At 36.9% G+C, this 22,270-nt stretch overlaps 1 protein-coding gene across 4 annotated transcripts in view; it reads right to left on the bottom strand.

The window, feature by feature from the left end:
* The window catches only part of CLEC16A (C-type lectin domain containing 16A), a 79,292-nt gene that overhangs the window by 40,667 nt on the left and 16,355 nt on the right, over positions 1-22,270 (bottom strand). For all 4 annotated transcript variants that reach the window (XM_063343501.1, XM_063343502.1, XM_063343504.1 and 1 more), the window contains exons 9-16: positions 20,417-20,530; positions 14,872-15,100; positions 13,390-13,519; positions 10,074-10,174; positions 6,014-6,136; positions 4,267-4,376; positions 3,743-3,787; positions 2,259-2,309 (exon numbers count right to left, since the gene is read on the bottom strand). In XM_063343501.1, coding sequence (XP_063199571.1) covers positions 2,259-2,309; positions 3,743-3,787; positions 4,267-4,376; positions 6,014-6,136; positions 10,074-10,174; positions 13,390-13,519; positions 14,872-15,100; positions 20,417-20,530 — 903 coding nt within the window. The remainder of the gene's footprint in view (positions 1-2,258; positions 2,310-3,742; positions 3,788-4,266; positions 4,377-6,013; positions 6,137-10,073; positions 10,175-13,389; positions 13,520-14,871; positions 15,101-20,416; positions 20,531-22,270) is intronic.

Raw genomic sequence — 22,270 nt, 5'->3', positions numbered from 1 at the left:
TACAGAACAATAAGCATTTGCTTCTTCACTTTCAAATATAACTCATGGATGCATATTTTAAGAGGAAGGAACTGTTACAGAGTTCTGAGAATTTTCAATACCATCTCTCTTATTTTAAGTTCCTTACGTGCAATGTCCATTTTGCATTTGCTCGCTGTTCCCTAACACACTGTTGAAGTTTCCATACCGAAAAAACATGGGAAAAAGCTCTGAAAGATTACAGAAGAAAAGCTATTTTATGAGTATTAAAAATCAAAGTCTGTCAGGTTTAAGTTTTGACTCAAATTTTATAATTACTTCAACCACAAAAATGTTTCCCGTATCTTTTTCTCTCCAAAAAGAACTCTCTAGTCTCTAATAATGCAATAACTTTCACACTAGACATTTCCCCTCAAGCTTGCCACTAACAAGGGAATCTCTTCCTTACATGTTTGCTTATTCTCATGAATAAGTAATGTCTGAAGTATCTATCCTTCAGTACCTTTGGGCTATTTCACACAAGTTCTATTATATACATGTGCACTAAAGACACGATCTTCTTTTTGCCAGAAAGCCAGCTGAAATGTCTAAAACATCCAAAAGCCCTTCCCACAGTTTGTACAGTATTCTGCATAGAAGAAAAACGCAGTCACGTGGGCATTCCAAAATAGTCAACTGTAACTGGAAGCATTCCCAGCCACTTTGCCATGGTCACAAAATAGAACCATAGAATAGTTTGGGTTGGAAGGGACCTTTAAAGGCCATCTAGTCCAACTGCCCTGCAATGAGCAGGTCTGATACCATGAAAGAAGCAGACCAAAACATGGTCCAAAATTTTCACAGTGCAGTCTCAAACTGCTGCCTTGCACACATACAAATTCAAAAACAGTCTTTAGACAATTCTTCTGATCTCAGAACAAATCATCCTCAGTGTTTAACAAATTCAATTAATGTGTAGAAAGATACATAAATCTGCACAGACAATGAGAACACATGAGAACACAGAACTAAAATTTCTAACAAGTAACTACTTCAGAGGCAATTCACTTGAATGTGAATTGGCTTAAACAGCATATTAGATCATAAAGGTGAAGAATGTTAAAAAAGGCAACTCATTGCTGAAAGCAAAAATACTAAGGACTACAGTGTTCAATTTACTTGTTCCTCTGAACTTGTTCTCATGTATCATTAACGAAGGCACAACTTTGTTTCTTTGTCATTCAGACAGAGCAAGTATACTTCTTTCACAGAAGATCCATACCATGTTATTTACACAACTCATCTGACAACATCAGTGTTGCTTAGCACTTCATTTGCTAGCTAGGCAAATAAATATGCTTTAAGGAAAACAAAGTTCAAGTTCCAGGGTGTAGCTCTGTCTTTTATGGTAAACGGAAAAAAAAAAGCTGTCTCAGAAATAGAGATACAACAGAAAAACCTACTTGTGTACTGAACTTGCAACACAAAAACGATGCTAGTACCAGTGCCACTTCTCAAACTAAAAGCACAGCAATACTTAACTACTAAAAAATTAAATATCTTGCTAAATACTTCTATTATTTAGGCTGGCAAGATATATGCAAGACATTTCCCATATTAAAAGACTTAATTGCAACACACCAACTGTAGACTGTGTTTTATCAAAAAGACAACTCGTGGCTGCTCATTAAATCCCTGTACCACTGTAGAAAAAACCTGTAACTGAATACCTGAAGTGTTTTTATCTGAATTCTAATCTAAGAATTGAAAGAGATAATTAGTTTTAAAACATGTTTACAGGTTAAATATGAACTGTTTGAGATTAAGTTTAGTAATCTGTTAAAACTTTCATAGCCAGTACTGCGGTGCAGGCAGTACCTCTCCTAGATGAGACAAAGGCCCCAATATTTGCTTGCTAGAACCCTATTCTCTACTGGTAAGTGGCACCACTCAAAACTGAAACCTTGCTGGGCTTTAGAAAAATATAGGAGATTTTCACATTGTTTAGTAACTAGAAAAAATATTAATCCAATGTCTCTTTTCACAGGATGAAGTAATTTTTGTATACTTGCTTTCAGAACATAATGGGCTTTTATTAAATAAAGAGCTGTGAAATTTCACGTAAACTATTTATGTAATTGTAGACCCAGTTCCTCAGAGACAAAAAACCTCACCCACATTTTGTTACTCTGCTCCTGGAAATAAAGATACCAGTAAAGATACTCAGTTGTTATCAGTTAAGACTTGTTCTTGCTCCTCTGTTGTATCTGGGTTTGAGGATTTGGCAGGGTGTCACTTACTGTCATACTCCGGTATTCATCTTCAAACATATCCAGAAAAATTTCTTCTCCCTTTCAAAAAAAAGGGATATTGACACACCATGAATCCTTATGGCTATGGAGCCAGGCTTGTTTTTGTTTAATTATGTAGGGGGTGTCTGTGCCCTGGTGCTGGCAGGGGCTGCAGGGGCCTCTGTGAGGCAAGGCCAGGGCTGCCCTGTGCCACACACAGCTGGTTCCAGCACAGAGCACAGCTGAGCCCCTCAGCAACACCGATGGCACCTCGGGAACGCATTTAAGAAAGGGAGAGAGATTCCTCTGCCGCCCGTGGGGAGACCATGGTGGAGCAGATACCCACAATGCAGCACGGGAGCAGGTGGATATGCCCTGAAAGAACTGCAGTCTGTGAAGGACTCACACTAAAGCAGGTTTTTTTTCCTGATGGAATGCAGCCCATGGAGGAGAGGACCCACACTGAGGCAGGGGAAGTGTGAGAAGGAAGAAGCAGCAGAGATAAACTATTATGGACTGACCCCAAACCCCCATTTCCCACCCCTGCCCTTGCACCACTCAGCAAGGGGAGAGGTAGAAGAGTCAGGAATGAAGGAGCGAAGTTAAGCCTGGGAAAAAGGAGGCATGGGGGGAAGGTGTTGTTTTAATTTGTCTTTGTTTTTCCCTATCTAAATTAATTTTAGCTGGCAATAAATTAATTTTGCGAAGTTGGGTCTGTTTTGACCGTGATGGTAATTGGTAAGTGATCTCCCTGTCTTTATCTCGATGACAAGATTTGTTCATCTTATATTCTCCCTCCATCCTGTTGAGGAGGGGGAGTGAGAGAGCAGCGGGGTGGATGTCTGGCAGCCAGCCAAGGTCAACCCACCACAGGTTACTTATTTTTTGCAAGCCACATTGAAAAAATATTCCTCAAGAGAATTTTAACAAAAATAGGAAGAGATTCTAGACACTCAAAATCTGTCACGGATTTACTGCTCCTTATATAGAAGTTAATGCCTGGAGCTAAAAATTTTATTTCTCTCATAGCTTACAATAAAAAAAACAACAAAAGAGTCAAAATGCTGCAGAGGTCTTCAATAAGAAAAAAAGATTAAGTAAAATCTTAGATCATCATTTCACATAAGACACAAAGAGTTATGCCAAAAAGAAACAGATTCCTTATTTAGTGTCAACGATAAAGCCTCAGAAATGTTCTAATAGCGTGGCTCTGTTCCATGAAATACATAGCAGTTGCAACAAAAGCACAATTTGACCTCCAGTACAAACCCTGTGAGACTTCCAACAGCCTTTTTGTGATGTATGTCAATGTGGTACAGGAAGGGCAGGAAAGGAGAGGAATCCTCCAGTGAAACACTTCCTTTTCTATCACAAATATGGAGTTCCCATCTCACAACAACTGCCTTGGGCACTATGTAGAGACTGAGCTGCAGATTTGCTTCTAATTCCGCATTACGTAAAGGATTTTTTCTCAAAGCATTTTGCATACATACCTTATAGAAACGACGAAGGAGATGAACACTTTCTTCCCTTGCACCCTAGAAAAGATAAAATAACTGTGTTTCAGGTAGTAAATACACCATTTACTCAAAAGTCACATTTAAAAAACCACACAAAAACTCATACAAAAGAGACTGTCTATTAATATCCCCATACTCATAGCCTTCAGCCCAGAATTTGATAGAACACAGTTCTCACACTTATGGAAATACAGCTTATGTGAGCTTGTTAGTTTCAAAAGCATTTTTCTTTACATTTTTGAGGTGGATGACATACAAGTTTCAGAGAGAAAATGAAACATAACCCTGATTGAGAAGTTAAGAGTTTAAATAGCAAGAACATGGGGTATTGATTCTTTACATTCACTGCACAGAGCCACCAACGGAATGATGTTCTAGAAGCTCAAATTTCACTTTTATGCTTATTGCACTGAGAAGTGAAACAAACTTATTCAACTATACTACAAGACTCAAAGACAAGTAATGCTGTGACTGGTAATTTGAAAGAAAATACTCACCTCAAGGCAAGCAAGGTGAACATCTTTTATGATGCTGCCATTTTTAGAAAACACAAGCTGCTTCAGCAACAGGCAGCCAAGTTCTAAAGTTGCCAAACGTATTTTTCCATCTATGAAAAGAAAATTTCAACATACAGAATAGTAGCAGTTTAAGTATTGCTTTTCTCATTACCCAGTGTTCTTAAATGTTTCTACTCTGCAACTGTCAAACTTTGCTCCTCTGTCATACACACCCTGTCTGACAAGGATGAATGCTGATGCTGGCTTACAATCCCAATGGCTATTAAAAAAAACCCAAAAACTGGAAGAGTAATTTAAAGCAGAAGAAAATTTAGCAGAACCATGCAATAAGAAAGCAATAAAGATTAATACTACTAGAAAAGAAGCCAAAACAATGCCTTTATCAATCTGAATCAAATGTTGAATTACACTAAAGTTACAAACGAATCACAGACATCTGGCATGGATAAAGTTACAAGATGAAAGGAATTTCTGTATACGACATACTAATAAGGCACAGCTTTTCCTTAAAAAACAGTCCAAAGGATTCAGATACAGCCTGGATGTGAGGTGAGAATCTAGGGAAGTCAGAGTGAAAGAATGCATTGAGATTTTAAGCTTACAGTTTCAGAAGGATGTAAAAAAATAAAAAATAAAAAAAAAATCACAGTCTAAGCTCAGTGATCAACACTAAGGCAATATACCCAAAAGAGACATCTTAGCTTTTGATCCCAAGTTCCCATATACTATTTTACAATTTAGCGCTATGCTGCCAGAAGCTAAAGATGCAGGCAAAGAACTGTACCCCCAAAAGAAGAGAAAAGGAGCTGTTCCACACAGAGTTTAGCAAGCTTAATAAAAATATGCTATTTCTACCCCTCATCAGAAGTGTTTTTGTTTAAACAAAGGCATTTCTTCATCTTGCACTTTCTCCTTCTGCAGTATGCACAAACTCATTATATCCAAACATGCCTTTAATCTGTGACTGGCATATCAGCATAGCAAGTTAATACTCTGTAGATCAGTCTCACGAGTCAAACAAGCATCAGATTTTATTCTGCAGACAATCAGGAATTTGATAGTGCGTCAGTTTCAGGGGAAAACCAGTTCTACTCATTTGAAGTTTTAAGAGGGAGAGCGCTATGACTTGAACAACAATCATGTTTCCATGGAATAGGTCACTGAGCCTTGTATCCCTCATTTCACAAAAAAGTTGAAGTCATGAAAAAAACCCCCACCATATATTCTGCAAAACAGTTCAGAACTGAAAACACAATCTGCGATTAAAAAAAAAAATCATGGGATAATTTGGTATCACCTCTAGAGACTAAGGACTGCTCTAAGCAAAGGGTACCATATAGTTTTCAAGACTACTTCTCCACCGGAATTACTTTTACAAGCAAAGGTGCCACAGATCAAATTTGCAGGATGAAATCCTACATTAAGCTGAAATTGCTATGCATTTCATCATTTTTGTTTATTCAAAACCACAGAAAATTAAGACAACAGATCCCTGTACAGTTCTGAGTATAGAAACAACTATTCAGCAGAAATACAGAGTTTGTTTCCTCAACAATGAACAAAAACCTGATCGCTGTCTTTCACAGACCACATTTACTTATTGTTCATCAAAAAGCATGCTAAACAGTCACTTTCCCTTCAAAGACAAGAGGCTAGGTGGCTTCCCCCCCTACCCCCCTTCAAAAATTTCAGCTTGGCAAGAAAACAAATATTGGAAAAGTGATACCTGGTTGTGCAGCATAATTCATTATCCTGATGAGCCTTTCTGCAAGTACATGATTATATGAATTTCTCTCTTCAGCATGTTGAGCTGGAAGTTGAATTCTCTCCAGCTTGACTGGGTCAATTCCTTTTGTGGGGGATGAAAGAAGAAAGGTAAATTAGAAAACAGGAGTACGCCTCAAGGTAAGTATTTAATAGATCATAGCAGTTTTCTCAGAAGACTGTGATTAGCAATACAAAACTAGGCAAGTTAGTTTTGAATTTCTATTACATGGAAAAGGAAGAACAGAAAGACTAAACAGATTTACGTATCACTGAAAAATCTCAGCCTTAAATGGAGCCTACTTAAATCCCAAAACGGTTGATGACATCTAAACCATTTTGCTGCATCTGGAATTCTCAGACTATTTGTTTGCATATAAATCACATCAAAGTCAAGCCATACATCTGAACAGCATTAAGGCTAAAGAGGAAAAGACAAAAGTCTGCTTTTAAATTCCGCTTTACTACTACTCTTTAGTACCCTCCCCACCGTAAATCACAGATTCTCACTGACTTTTACAAGGAAACCAAAGGTTTCTTCAACTTATTCCTCTAAAATAGCGAAGTTATTTCTCAGAAGAGACTGGTTACTGTAAGACCTCTTAAAACAAAACATAGTTATGGATTGTTGAGGACCTCCCTGTCCTTGTTTTAAAGAACAGTAATAAACAACCCCGTAAAGCAGCAGATGACTACATTGCAGTTTATAGTTTCTTCCAACCCTGAACTTGTAGTTAAGCCTACACAAGCAACACTTCTGATATCTGATTTATTTCTTCACTAAGCGTATGTATTTGGAACAATTATTAAAGGTCTGTTTGAAGATAAATGACAGTGATACAAGTGTTCTCTGTCATGGTGAGACTGGAGAACGGGATGGGAGGGAAGGGGGCATTCAAGGAACCAGGGCAAAAACAGTATTAATGTTCACAACACTAACAGTTTTGTGAAGAGCTACAGTTTTCCTTCTGGAAAGGAAAGCTGCTTATGAGTAACATTTCTTAGAGAATATTTATATGCAGATTAAGCTCTCACAAAAGTACATGGTCATTAACCACCAGAAAACCATTAATGAGACTAACAAAACATGGGGGACATATGAAGCAGGACCAGGCAGGTGTTCAACAAAGTGGCCAAACTGAAATCACAGTTAAAGAATTCATATTTAGCAACTTTCATTTGGTTGTCTGCCTGCCAAGGATGCAGAGCTCTGCATTCTTCAGATACAGTACACGCTCTACCAACATATATGAAGGGCTCCTTCTGGGTCTCAGATACAATTTGCAACAAGTCTATTTAGCTGCCTATGCGTACCTCTTGGGATTCTTTCTTCCTGTTCACGTGAATATTTCTTTCTGGTGAAAAACAAGCACATTTTCTTTACACTTGTTCAAAATGCAGACTCAGTATCCAAATGGAAGGAGTCACAATCAAAAGCCTCAATAGGGTATATACATTTAGTGACAGAGAATGAAAAGGCTGATCCCTTAGAGTAAGGCCTGAAACCAAAGTTTTGGTTAAGCTAGGGCAATTCAGATTTTTTTGAATGTGTTCTGTTGTAGCCTTCTCCACAGCGCCAGAATGAGTAGGATGAGGGAAAGGTGAACCTTTCTCCTGAGCTAAAGAATCAGAAGCATATCTGAAGAAGCCACTATACCGAAAGAGAAAACTGCAACTCATTTCCTAATGCTGTAGAGAGGACAAGCTTGTGTGGCGCTCATCACAAGAAATCATCCTAAATTTCCAATTAGTTACCTGTTTGTTTGAACTGATTCAAGTGCTCACTGGAGCATTTACCATCTCTGTCAGATAGATAGTAAATAGATAACCAGATCCTAGACACACAACTCCTAGAGATTTATTACTTCCTGGAACTGGGGAAACAACTTGGCCTCTCCATGTCTGGAAAGAGACCTTAATGCCCTTTTGTAAAAGAAAATTATCAACCCATAACTTGAGGAAGTCTGTAAGCAGACAGATATCTTACATTATACTGAATTCAGACACAACCATTTGCTCCAGCTCTATCCTGAGGCACCTTCCATGACTGACACTGAATTTGGTGTAGAAAGGAGCAGCTGTACAGCTCCTGACCCTCTAAAGAGCAACATTCCGCTCTTGCATCAAACAGGGGCACTAAATCAGCAGCTTGTAAAACCTATCTTCTTCAAGAGATAGAGGCACTGATTTTGTGGCCCCCAAGGCTGAAAGCAGTTTACCACAGGGCACAAGAGAATGGGTTGGTAAAAGACAGTGAACACTAGAACTGGATGTCATTATCTACCTAGTATCTAAGATCTAGGGTTAAAGAGCAACAGGCTAATGTAAATTGTTGACAAGGAAAGCCAATGAGTATAGCCTAAAGAATTTTTCATTTAGAGGGTGTTGATATGACCACCAAAGAATGAAGTGTAGATTTTGATCCCTTAAACGCATAAAATGTATCCCCAGTTTTAGGGCCTTTTAGTCTCTTAAAAGGTAGATATTTTTTCTGCCTGTTGTATTTGTCTTGGTAACCCTGAATATTGGGTGAAAAATAAACTGCACAGAGATTGCTGAAAGTAAGCAGCACGAGACTGCATCTGCTGCATTCCTCACTGTTTACAGCAATACTACAGATATAAGTAAATCATCATTGAAACAAGAGAGGATGTCAGACATTTTTTTCTGGGAACAGGATATTGAAGATTGATTAATTACAAGGAAAGCAAATACAGTGGGGTGAAGAACTATGGTCTTAAAGAGAAGAATTCCTGAGAAATACAATCATAGACTGTAGGCTTACTCCTTTACAATGATGTTGAAAGACTTACAGGGATTCTCTGAAGCTGCAACAACTAATGATTTTGGATATTCACAGCTTCAACTAATGAATTTTAAGAGAAGAGAATCCATCTCTGACATCAGTGTTTTCTAGCACAGTGATGCTCAAAAGTCCCTTGGGGAAAGACATTTTCTGGAAGAAATATACTGGCTGCAAGGGCATGTGTGGGATATCAGAGATGCAACTCAGAGAGGGCTAAAGCATGACAAGGCTGTGGTGCTATTTTTGGTGATATTAGTTATGTTATCTCTTGTCATAAGAGACTATGAAAGCCCTGAAATTGTTGGCAAATTACAATCTCAGAGAAGCATTCCTTCATGCCTGGAAAAAAATAAAGCCACCAAGAGGATGGAGAAGAACAGAATAAGAGTGGCTGTCTCCCTCAAGACTCTCATTTCCACTCTGCTCGCCCATTAGAGGTACCTTGAAGCTGTAACAAAATCCTTACTTTCAATCCTTACTTTTACATCACACCTGATGCTCTTTTGCTCAGTTTACTGTACCAGTTGATTCATTTAAATTACTAGTATGTTATAGAAACTATCCTCATAAGCAGAAAATAACTTAGATTCAGTGCTCAATTCCTGAAACACGATTATTCACATGTATGAGATGTTTACGTTACTGCTCCACAAGGAACCTATTTAAAATGCACACAAACAGCAAAAAAGCTAACCATAATCATCCCTTAGAAAAGGTCACATACTCTCATATTGTCTGAATTATAATGAATTACACATTTAACATAGTTTTGCTAGTTTACAAAATAGTCCAGGCTCCTTGCGAGACTTTCAAGATGTATTATGGCATAGAACACTGACAACTTTTATACTTGGCTTACACGTAACAATCACAGTACATGCAAAGTGGGAAAGAACTGGATCCCATATATATGTAGATTGAATATAGTGGGCTTCAACTGAAGAGATTAAAAATGAAACACAATAGTCCTATTCCAATTCCAAGAAACCTACAGGAGAAAAGTTATCTGATGTTCACAAAGCTTTCTACCAGATAGTTCTTAAAAAGGTGTTCCTTAGCAACTGTTTTTACATAAAGCATACTTGTTTCTGCCTCCCCCATGTAAAGAATTTCTCACCTTTTAAGGCATGCATAAACACAAGTTATAAACAGATTGTGCCTGTCTAAAACCATGTGTCTCATTTAGTTTTCTTTGGAAAAAGCAAAAATTGCTTACCTTTGTTGTGTGACATTGCATAGAGAAGACAGAGCACAAAGAGGGCATAGTAATCATCATCAGCACAGTCCAGTGCATTATAGACCATATCAAGAAAAGGCCTGTGGAAAGGAGTAATTTTAAAACAGTTAAAAAGAAAAAGATGACATCTACAGAAAAACGAGTAAATATTTTGTTCTACATGTAGCTAATGGAAGAGGCAAGTTTACAGTAATACACATTTTCAGGCATTAAACAAAAATTAACCTGTTTAAGAGTACTCAGATTATAGCCATGACTTGTGTTTACATTCTGATACTAATTATGATGTTTTAATGGGATTTGTTACATAATACTTTCCCAAGAATTGATTGGTCACACATTTACTGGGTTCTTTGTAGCACATTTAGTATGTATGCAGAAGCGTACAGCTTGTTTAAGGTGTATATGTAAGTAACTTCAAGGAGCTGCTATCCCTGTTGCATAAAAAAAAAAAAAAAAAAAGAGGCTACCTTAAAACGCATGTACCAAATAGAGTTGAAAAGTTTTTATTATTACAAGAAAGCAGTTTTCACCAAAAGTTTGGAGGAAGCCAGATTCCAAAACAATCAGTGAAAAACTTTACCATCCAACACTTATAAGAAAGAAAAGCGAACCAGGAAAGAACATTTGAATGGAAAAAAGAAAGCTTTGGACTGCAGAAGAGCTTTGTTTTCCTGGATTTAAGCATGTGTGACTTACAACACATACACAAGAAGCTACAAACAGTGCCAAGTTCACCCTTCACCTGTACCCTGAACAGATCAGAAAAGTCAATTTAATGCAAAAGCTGTTTGGACAGATCAGATATGTCTGAGATTCATCTGATATTAGCACAAGCCTGATGACAAGACAACTTGGCTTCTTGTCTTAAGCTGGCTTGCATGCAATCAGTTCAGAGCACAAGCAAAAATTAAATCCATTTTCACAGGTGGCCCAGACAGACACAAAAACATGTAAAAAAATGAGTGAAGTGTCAGAGTCACCAGAAGACAGTTTAGAACCTTGACTGAAAAGAGAATTCCTACCTCTCAAAGTATTTCTTTAACAGTGAAAGGAAAAAAAAAAAAATCCTTACATTACCTAAATTACATCCAAATAAAATACATTAAAATAGTGTCCAAAGTCATAAAAACAAGTACATTTTCCTATCTTCAGACCTAGCAGACCTGCATTATCAAAGTCTCAATCAGAAACCAAAACGACTCTAGGAATCCCACTCATCAACAGGTCCTCACATAGACTAAAAATAGGATAGACCCAGAAAAACTTCAGGTGTAAGAAAGCAGCAACAGAAGGCACAACATAGCATGAAGGTTTCGCATTCTGGAAAAAACTTTGCTGTGCAGCATATCATAAGAGGAAGTTAATTTAAAACAAGCCTTAAGGCTTAAACTTTCCAGTAGCGAGGCCATCAAAATAAAATTACACCAAAACCACTTAAACTTTCTCTATTATGTTCTTCACAGTAGTAAAAGGGCTAAGGGAAATTGAAAACTTGACCTACCTTTTACAGCTACAGATTTTTAACTGCAAACTGTGCTGTTTTCCATCTATTTTTCAACAACTACTGGACAGCTTTTAAAATCCACTTTTAATATTAAAGGCTATATGGCAAGTATTTGCAAGTGTATTTCTTTACTCTGTAAGCATTTCCTTCCTTTACAAGCATTTTTTTCCTTTACTAGCATTTTACTAGTGACTTGATAAAAGAAACAGATCCAACAATGCCATACAAGTATTCAAATTATTTATTCTTGTAGAGTGTGCCCACAATTGAAGACTGCAAAACATGAGGAATCACTATCACCACAATCACTAATGGTTATTCCAGTTACGGAAGTTCACCCCACTTCAAGTGGAATAAAAGATCACTGCATTTTCCACTGCCATATGGCACCTCATCCACAAGACTCGAAGATAACAATCACTGTAGGGAAGAAGCTATACACACTTGAGCAAATTTCTTGAGCATTTTAGCTACTGTTTCAAATACTATATTTGGCATATGGAATAACACAAAATCTTAAACTATAGCGGCTTATCCACGTATATTTCCAAAAATTCATGTATAAAATTAAGGCCAGAAATGCCCTACACAAGGTCAATCCTTATTTTAAAAATATTTTTAGCTCTGCACATTCTTTGATGCTGTTTATTTTTAGAAAAGATGCAGGATGCTGTCAGATCGTATCTGCAGATCAAGAAAATCCTGAAACGCGGGCATATGCCAAATGAATTGCCATCTCACATGTAAGTATTTTGTGCTTTTCAAGACCTGAGCATCCTGGTTGCTTTAGTATCCAATGCAGTCATTGCCAATTTCTTTCTAAAAGCCATTTGGCACATATTTTAGTCAAAATATCAATAATCTAGAACTATGTATTTTAAATCCAGTTCAAGACAAGGTTCAATTTCACTTTTACAATGAAATGAAATGTTATCTTTATTAATGAATGTAATCTAAGCAACATCAAAGCTATAATGGAGACAGAATGAAATTCTGGGAATACCAGGCAGCATTTCCCAAGTTTAAAAATAAATTTGAAATCCTATTAAACATGTGCATTTCCCAAAGGGACACATTTGCAATTACTTTTGTGTCAGAGATGGCACATTTGGTTTATTTTCTTTAGCATTTTAATAACAAGAACACAAAATTCTCACTGGGAAAGTGTCTTTTGAGTATTTAATAAATACAAGCTTAAATTTTGAAGTCAGGTCAATTTCTGTTCCCAGAAACACTTAACAACTGCATTTCCAAGAGAAGTTTTCGATACACCTAAGATACACTAATGGACTTTGGAAACTACACATAGGTTAGCAGGGTTTATTCATAACTATTGCTACTAAAATTCTGAAAAATTGAGCCCTGAACTGAGGAATTTTCCATTTTTTTTTTCTCTATAGGCATATGCAAAATTGACAGATATGACCACAAATATCATTAAGAAAAATTCTTTTGGCTTAATTTAGAGGTTTAAAAAATTCTGGAATGAAAACATTTATATTCTGGTTTTATTGTGTTAATAGTTTGTAATATAACTTTACCAACATAGGCATCATAAATGCCATACAGGAAAGCACAAACTTTACAGAGGAACAGGACCATTTCCAAAACCGATCAGTAGAGATGCCATATTCCATTTTTCTGTTGCCTCACTTATTTGTGATCCACAAGAACCCCTGTAATTTTAATTGGGGGCAGATTTGAAATACTGATTAAGAGAAGTGAGAGAGTCAATGGAAGGGCAAGTAAGGAATCAATACAGCAAAATATATTACAGTTCCCTTATACCTGTTCCAGTTTGTTATCTCACTCCCAGAGGCAGCTGCACTCTTTTCTTCATCTGTTGTATTCTGTTCTGTCACAGTAGAGACAGACAATTCTGACAGTTTACATCTCTCCATGATTACCATCTCTATTTCTAAAAAAAACAAAAAAAACCACAACACCAAAATTTGATATTTTTAACAATCGCTTATCACAAGCTCTTCTGTATTTTGTGTTTTGCATTAAAAGTGACTGATGCAACTATATATAAGAGGTATAACCATAACTTCAGAAAGGCTAATGAATGAATAGGTTTAGGCAAATTTTCTTCACAATAAAGAGGTTTGCTTACATTTCTTTAAGGAATTTAACTGCCACAAGAAAATTATACGTATACATAATACACATAAAGAAAATATAAAGATTATTTTGGCAAATAAACAAGCAACAATCCCTCTCTCCTCCAAACCACAGCAATTAATAACATAGAAGCTCTTTCTGGAAAAAAGTTTTCTTTGTGAAAATGCTGGTGAGATTGGGGCATGGGTGGACATCGAGTTTCACAAAGGGTATAAATAGGTCTCTATAATTACAGGAAGCTGGATACCTGGTCCCAAGTGGGACCTATTGGACATAAGTCTTAGGACCAAATCTAGCTTTTGCTTAGGAATTTGGACAAAGATGCCTACTAAATGCACCAGTTTGAACTATAGATCATGCCATATTTTCTTCAAATCATCATCAGTTATTTGACACCATTTATTGAAAGCCTTCTCAAACAGACTGTTTACCTAAATCAAAATGCAACTATGTTTGGAGAGGGCTGCCAAAGCATAAAGGTCTTGTTTTCTATTGCTTGCATGCAATTCTGCCACATTTTTTCTCAATTTGCCTAAAGTAAAGACTAGTTTCTGATGCATCCTTCTAATAGTTACTAACTAGTAAAATAAACAGTTACAATATGCTGTAAGACCACTCATCCTATAAAACCATTTCTTCGAGGTCTGCATTACATCAAAAATCCTGAAGACGTTTTCTTCAGCTTTGAACTGTTTAACATCATCTTATACCACGTACTGTCACTTTTAGCACACTTGTTGAATTTTACCACTGAAACATGCATAAAATACTCCTGACCATCTTACAAAGGTGAAGTGGCTACACCATTTGCCTTACCGCAGAAGGAAAAGTTACAAAGTTGTGACATCTACTTATAAAGTGCCCCATAATTGTGTACACCTAGGTGCAAGGCATGCATTTGTGATAAGGTCCAAAAACTACAGAAAGATATGAGAACACTTTCATAGTTTTTAATCGGATTACATGTTCTGACAGAATCACTTAACATGAGAAAAAAATACAGCCGAAGACTGAAACAAATTTAGTAATCCCACATTTACCTAATGCAACAAGAGAACAAGTCATGTAACAGATCACAACGAGGTCCACACAGTAAATAAAAGTATCCAAATTGTAAGCATCTTTTTTATTTGCTGGTATACTCACCTTCATTTTCACTGCTTGTTCTGATGCCCTTTGAACTTGCTTCTGTACCTTTAGTTTTATCTAGGTCATCTTGGTTATCTTCAGATCCTCTCTCCTCTTCATCTTCTTCACCAACATTTTTATAGTTGGGTCTTTTCTGCAACCTCTTCTTCCCCTTCTGTTTGTTAATTTCAAGAGATCTCTCCAGTGTTTCTGTTGGTTTTATGAAACATCTGATACTTGACTTTGCCTGTAAATTTGAAGAGTTTACACTGAGTTTACAGCAAGACATTTTTAACTCTAATTGATAAACTTCAGTTCACATAGGAGAGAGTTTTTAGAATGTAGATTAGCATACCACTTACAAATCTCAAATCAACAAGAAAGCAGACCTCAACTTGTATCAAATCATCAATAGAACTATTATTTCCAAAGTAACATATTCTAAAGATCTATCATTTAAAAGTATGACATCTTGAGACAAGATCTAGAACTACCTATTTCATAAGTTATTATTATTAAATTTTTTCCCCTTCTTTGAACTTTCTTAACAGGCAAAACAGTACCTACAAAATTAAGGTACCTTTTGCAAGAAGGACAAAGGCAGCAAAATCTAAAGTGTGTGTTGATAGAAATGTATTAATATGAAATACAATTTTTAAATGTCTTTGGCACTAGCAAGGACAAAAACCAATGCTCTATGCTGCAAGCTTTTTTTGAATTTTAATCTTCCCTCAACAGCATACTAGTCTTTGTATCAACATGGAACAAATGGCATGGACATCAACCAACCTTTTTGGGCTTCCAGACGTGGGCCTTACCAAGTCCAGAAAACCAACATCACTTCATTTGTTAAGACTTCAATATACTTATGTTCTACCCAAAGATATCAGAAGTTTATCACTCAAGTCAAAACACTGTTTTTTGACAAAAGGCCAAACAGTATTCAATCAGTATCTGATTTCCCCAATTATTAATTCACAAAGCAAGACATTAAATGTAGATGACAAATTTCTCCCAGAGGAAATAAGCATTTCCAAGAACCCGTGCCATCCTAACAACAGAGACGAACATATTCTTGCAGAACGGCACAAGACACTACAAGAAGTTCTGTGACTAGGAGGGCTAACAAAACTTGGTTTCCTACAATTTTGCCAATTGTTTCTGAGCTGTGATGCTTTGAGCTCCCTTCTCACTTACTAGACCTGCCAGCTGGATTACCAGAGTACATACTCCCTTCTCACCCAGAGCTATAAACATTGATCAGCCAAACCTCCCTTGTTACTGACAAGTGAAACACATGGCGTGGGGGCTTCCTGCCAGCACAGGTTTACTCTGAACAAGACTGCTACAGAAACTTTGTTACCTTTCAGACCTCAATACTTCAATCACACTTAGCTGATGCTGGCTAAAGGGGTAAACGTTTTAGGGCAAGCAAGAGGAAGACGACCAGAGTAAACAAAACTGATTCCACTCCTTGCCTTAGGTGACCCAAGTACAATAAGCATTGAAGATGAGTGCAAAGAGACCTCAGAGAAAAAATTGTGGAAAACCCCTCCCTTCACTCAATAAGGAACACTTATACATAAAAAAAAAAAAAAAAAAAAAAGAGCAGGAAAAGATCTGGGAAAAAGCCTTCTACAAGACAAGGGGCCAAGGTGTTTCTCTGAATCTTCTTTTTAAAAAGACTTTACAGAAATCTTGCAAAAGTCACCGTATGCTTGGCGTTGAAACAAACCATATACTAGGAGGAATCTTTCACAATACCAAAAAGCCCACAATGTGAAATTTACCACACGTACGTCCCCCAGTAAGCTCTCTGATATATATTTTTAGTCTGATCAAACTGCAACATAGGAAGGTTATAAAACAACCAGAGTTACAACCAGATACCTTTTATTGATGGCCTCTGGTCAGAAAAGTCATAAGGAAAGGGAAGAATGCATTAAGCCCTATTCTTCAAGAAAAGTATCATGGAAGTTGCATAACGCATTTTCCTCTTCCTGCATTCGCTTCTTAAAATTGCTTTCTAGAATCCTGTAGCTACTTTCTTTATGAAAAATGCATGTAGTTAACATCCTTGCATTTCTAATATGCTGTTAGCCATGTAACCAAAATACCAGAAGAGCAATGTGATCATAGGCACTGAACCATGGTCTGGTCCATCTCAAGAAAGAATGCTTAGAAAAAGTCAACATATATATTCTGTTCTGCTAAATGTAACAAGATTACATATAAAACATTTTAAAATCAGACTTAAGATTACTTTACATAGTATGTGGTCTATCTAAGTTGATTATACAGTTTGAGATATTGCTATTTCATACTTCTAAAAAGTCTTTCAACTGTATTTTCTACTATGGTTTATCTTGTGCAATATGTGCTGGTAAAATAAGGCAGTACCAGTAACAACTTTTACAGGAAGGAGAAAGTAGGTTAAACAAGAAACCAAGAAACATGAAATAGGTAGAACTGGCACACATCCGAATTATGGAGGAACACAGATCTCACAGGAAGTAAGGTAAACCTTAAAACGATGACTGCTAACAAGTTTAAACATATTCTGTTGGCTACACACATTCCAACTCTCATCATGAGCTAAGAGTTAGTATTTCTACTGATGTCACCTAAAACCAGAAATACAGGGAAAAAATGTGTAAAGAAAAGTCTATCTTAATTTGCTACACTTTGAGGTGGAGAATCTGTTCAATGGAGGTTGAGCAATCACTAGTGCCCTATGATGTTCAGCAGATCTCCATGGGTAGGTTATTGCCAATTCATAAGCCATTAGCATTTAGATCCGCTGATGATTTTTTCCAGAAAATTATTTTGAGGAAAAAGTACCATCTGTTTCTCTGCTGACAAATACCATTACTCTTTTGCTCTAAATAACTCTGGGTATGTTGCATTTATACACGGCAACTGCAACCCTTCTTGGCTTTTATTTTGTTAAGTAGTCTTTACCCATTTAGTCTCCTATCATGTGTCACTGCTTTTGGTAATCTCGGTCTGTACTCTCTACACCTCATTCCACTTTAATTCATCTTATCAGGAAGATGAATACAGACATGAGGTTCTACTTACTTTGGGTTTTAGAAACTACATGTTAATTAGAAACTGGCAGTTACACTTCAATTTAAATATAACAAGACATCTTTATTACCAGAGATGAATAGTATTTGGTACAAAGCAGGGGTTTAGACATAACTGCGGCTCACCATAACACACAGAAATATCCCCAAAACAAGCAGTTTAGGAGAGAATCAGAATGATTGCCATGGGAAATTATAATAGAAAGGAAGTAGTAAAAGATAAATCTGTGTCTGACTTAAGAAACACAATTCTAAACTCAGTCATAAAGTAAATTAAAAAATTTGCCTATCAATTTTCTCTACTAACCCCAGAACAAGCAATTCTAAAGTAGCTTCCAAAATAGTTTCCATTACTCAATAGAAGTTTGTCATTTCTTTGCAACAGAATACACCACAGTAATAACTTTGCAATGATCCTGATACACTTTATAGTCCAAAGAACAGCCCCTGAAATGGCTAACAACGCTCAAAAATCAACTTTCTACTCTAAGAAGTTCTATCACAGAGCAACATGAAACTGCCTCACTTTACTTAAGTTGTCTATGCCTCCATATCTACACAGCTGACTTCAGCCTGACTGCATTGAGTTGTGTATCAGTAGAAAACACCATGCAAGATACGCAGTAGTTGCTCATACACATCAACTGAGAGCAGCTCACTTGATAGCTCCCGTCACTGGAAGTAGGGCATGAGCTCTTCTGCTGAAGATTACTCCCTGCTCTTTCTGCAAATAACCAACCTCCACCAGTATGCTTTCTGACAGTACAGGTTTTCCCCTCCAAGGCTTCATTGAAGAATATGGTTGAATTTACTAAAAACTAAAGTTTCTCCCATGGAAGATTTTTGCTCATCCACCAAAAGTGCCATCACTCTGCTCTCCCTGTAACAAAGGTCCACCTCTAGCATTTTCACTAAGTGTCTATCCTAGAAAGCCAATACCCCTTCTATTTACTACCTGTTCAGGTATGACAGAACTCCCAATTTATGTGCCATGAGGACACGTTTTTAAGACCACTAAGCAGCAGCCCAAACCACAACAGAAACCCTTAATATTCCTAATGTTAGTGCAAGCACACAAACATATGCTACAGCTATTGTGCAACTCTGTACAGTAACTATGACAGGAAAAGAGAATCTCACTTCTGCAACAACTGCTGCCCCACCCTCCCACCACAAATTTCCTAGTAACAAAGCTGCTTCTGCACAAGTAACACACACGACACTCAGTACGCAGCTAGCAGGTCAGACATTGCTAACTAACATAAGAAAGATTGCTTTATCTCAAACCATTCAGTCAGCTTTACCATTCCACTGTAGTTTTTTCTAAAGAAGATTAGATTCTAAATATCAAGGTCAACAGTACGAAATACAAGAACCCAAAAGCTACTGGCTAAGATCAGCCCACAACAGCAGAAGAAATTTGAAAAAGTTGGACTTGTATCGTGGAAGGGTTGAAGCATATCTCCCCCTTGAAACTCTCACAGCTACAGCCACTGGTGGGAAAGAATGTGCTTAAGAACCAATCTACTGCTTGTTATAAATTAAAAATTTCAGTCAGTAACTCTTTGCTGACCAGTCAGACATTAGGGGACATGGTCAATCTTTAGACAGAACTAGAGTCAGAAGTCTCTTAACCAAAGTAAGGTCATACCTGCCTCTTATTACCATCCCCAAATAGCCTTTAAAAAGTAACATACAAGCATTTCACAAACTGTGAAACAAATGACAAAAGGGGAAAAAAAAAATATATATACATGACACACTTAGAAAAAACACTAACAGCAGCATCTAGCAATATCTACAGAGGATTAAATCTGAAGGTACAAGGGCAATGACAAAATGATAGCACTTCCATCTCTTTGTGGCTGGTGTATATTCTCTCATGCACACTGATGCACGCGTTCAGAGATGATCAACTTTACTGCTAAAACACTGGGAATATTCAGACAAAAAACTTTATTTCTTTCTATATCCAAAGGATTTACCATAGGGCCAGGTATTTCTTCTAAGTCTCTCATTTCTACTACAAGCTGCGTTAAGGAAATGATTTCACAGGAAAAGTTGTGATGACTCATTTCTGTTTCACTACCAAAGAGCCGAGAACAAAAACTGAATGCATTAGACTCGATTACAAAAGTGTCCCATCAAAATGACAGAAGCATTTGCAGTGTCTGACACCCGCAGAAGCAAAAAAGTATTCTAATTTGTGTCCTACACGTTCTTGTATCACTACCTGAAATATATATGCATGCACAAAAAAATATTGCAACTTTGACAAGAACACTATGCTGTAAGTTGCACAGAGCATTTTTCTGCTATAATATCCAACAACAAAAACTGCAATTGCCTATTGCCACTCTTCTCTCCTAAACACAAACACCTTAGCTTACCAGATCCGATACCTGATTTTGTTTTTCAAATATTTTCTTTGCCTCTAAAAAAAAAAATAAATTAAAGATTAGTTGGCCACTTACTGAGTTTTTCTGTATATCTTGCTCAACTTTAGAAGAAAACACAGAGAGATCACCATTAAGTATAACCTCAGCCAATGAGTTCACCAAAGGGGCGTAATGTATAATTAGAAAAACCTATAAAAAGAAGGGTGGAAAGAAATATCAGACGTATTACAGAACACATCCAGTTTCACAATTTCAGTCATTGAACATACTTCTTTGACCCTGTTAAACTGGTACCTTAAGTTTACATATACCATAAAGTACAGTTAGTAACACCGATAGTTCATGAAATCTACTTCAAAACACAGGAGACCATAATCCCTTCTACAGGTAATTGACCTGTCTCTACATTTTACTACCTAGTTTTAATAATTTTTCATTCTTTTCCCCACTTCTGAGAAATGCAAATTTCCTCTCCTCATTAGCTTTGAAAGGAAAGCTGTGTGATACTCTAGCAAGGAACCAAAACTGCTCCAGAAAATTGTGGGGTTTTTTGAGAAACTACACATACTGATTATGGTATGCAGCATCCTCTGACCTTGTATGCCAATGACTGAGAGGACTCCAGTAAATTCTGTGTTGTGCACACAATTACTTTGCAGTGATTCACGAGTAAATGTCATGCAATAGGCTGAACTGGATCAGAAGCAGTTTTTCTGGCTATGAAATTGGAGCGAATTATGGTCTAGCTACAAAGCAACTACGTAATACAGGAATAAGGGCCATACTGCCTACAACATTAAAGCACTTACCCAGAAGTGCTTTGGTGCTTTAACAGAGTTCTCCGTTTACACTAACCACTCTACTTTTAGGGAAGGCTTGCAAGGTTGGGCCAGTAAACAGTTGGCTTCTGGACAGAACCTGCTCAGATCCAGCCACAATACCCTTATGTCAGCTTATATCCATTACCTTCACAGCAACATCAAAACTGGATCCCTAAACAGTAGTTCTAGATGAAAAAAATCCCCAAATAATTTTTAAACCAGTAAATCTAATCATGGTTTTGACAATATTTAGCTAAACATGATCTCCACAGGTTTTCTGATTAAAGTCAGAACCATTCCAGACCTCAAAAGTGAAGTGATTATTATCATGCAGTGGTGACCCGTGTAAAACTTCGTAAAGTCACAACACACTTCAAAAATACTTTGAACAACCCCACAAATTGCTCAAGCTTCTTCTAATTCAGAAAGTGTAGCTTGACTATATACAAGCCTGTTTTGGCATAAGTACATTATATGTTCACTTTGTGAAAAGTGAATGAAAATCCATGATGAAAACCCACAGCAATGGATTTTCATCTGCTAGTATGAGTCTCTCAAACACTTGTCTCTAATACCTGAATAATGCCTAAAGCATGTGTCCGGTGTCAATAACAGAAATAGTTAAGAAGGTTTTTCAGATACTTAGTGTACACTTTTTCAGATCCCACTCCATCAAAGACAGATTCTAGGTTCAAAAAAGGTGGAAAAATATGCATATCTGACAGCCACAGAAAAAGCAGCTCAATTTTCTACATCCCATCCCATTCTGACACACAAAATTTGTTCCCAGGTCTTTATGGTTAGGAAAATAAGTTCCATTGTCTTTATTAAAAACAATGAAGAACATACATGCATATCTTGAAACGATACCTAGCCAATACTTCCAACTGAAATCAAAGAGGTTAGAAGAGATCAACATATACAACCCTATGATGCAAACCCCTTTAGTTACAAGAAGCTGTTGCCCCCATGATTTTATCTGTAGTAACTCACTCCCACAACATCACTAATTTTTTGGTTTAAATTAAAAAGCATCAAATTATATCATGGTGAAAAAAAATCACATTTTTCAGAAAAGTTCTTAAAAAAAGAAGATGAAACTATGTCC

This window comes from Chroicocephalus ridibundus, chromosome 8 (genome assembly GCF_963924245.1).
Source record: "Chroicocephalus ridibundus chromosome 8, bChrRid1.1, whole genome shotgun sequence".
In the NCBI taxonomy this organism is placed as follows: Eukaryota; Metazoa; Chordata; class Aves; order Charadriiformes; family Laridae; genus Chroicocephalus; species Chroicocephalus ridibundus.
This window is presented reverse-complemented; position numbering and strand designations above follow the sequence as displayed.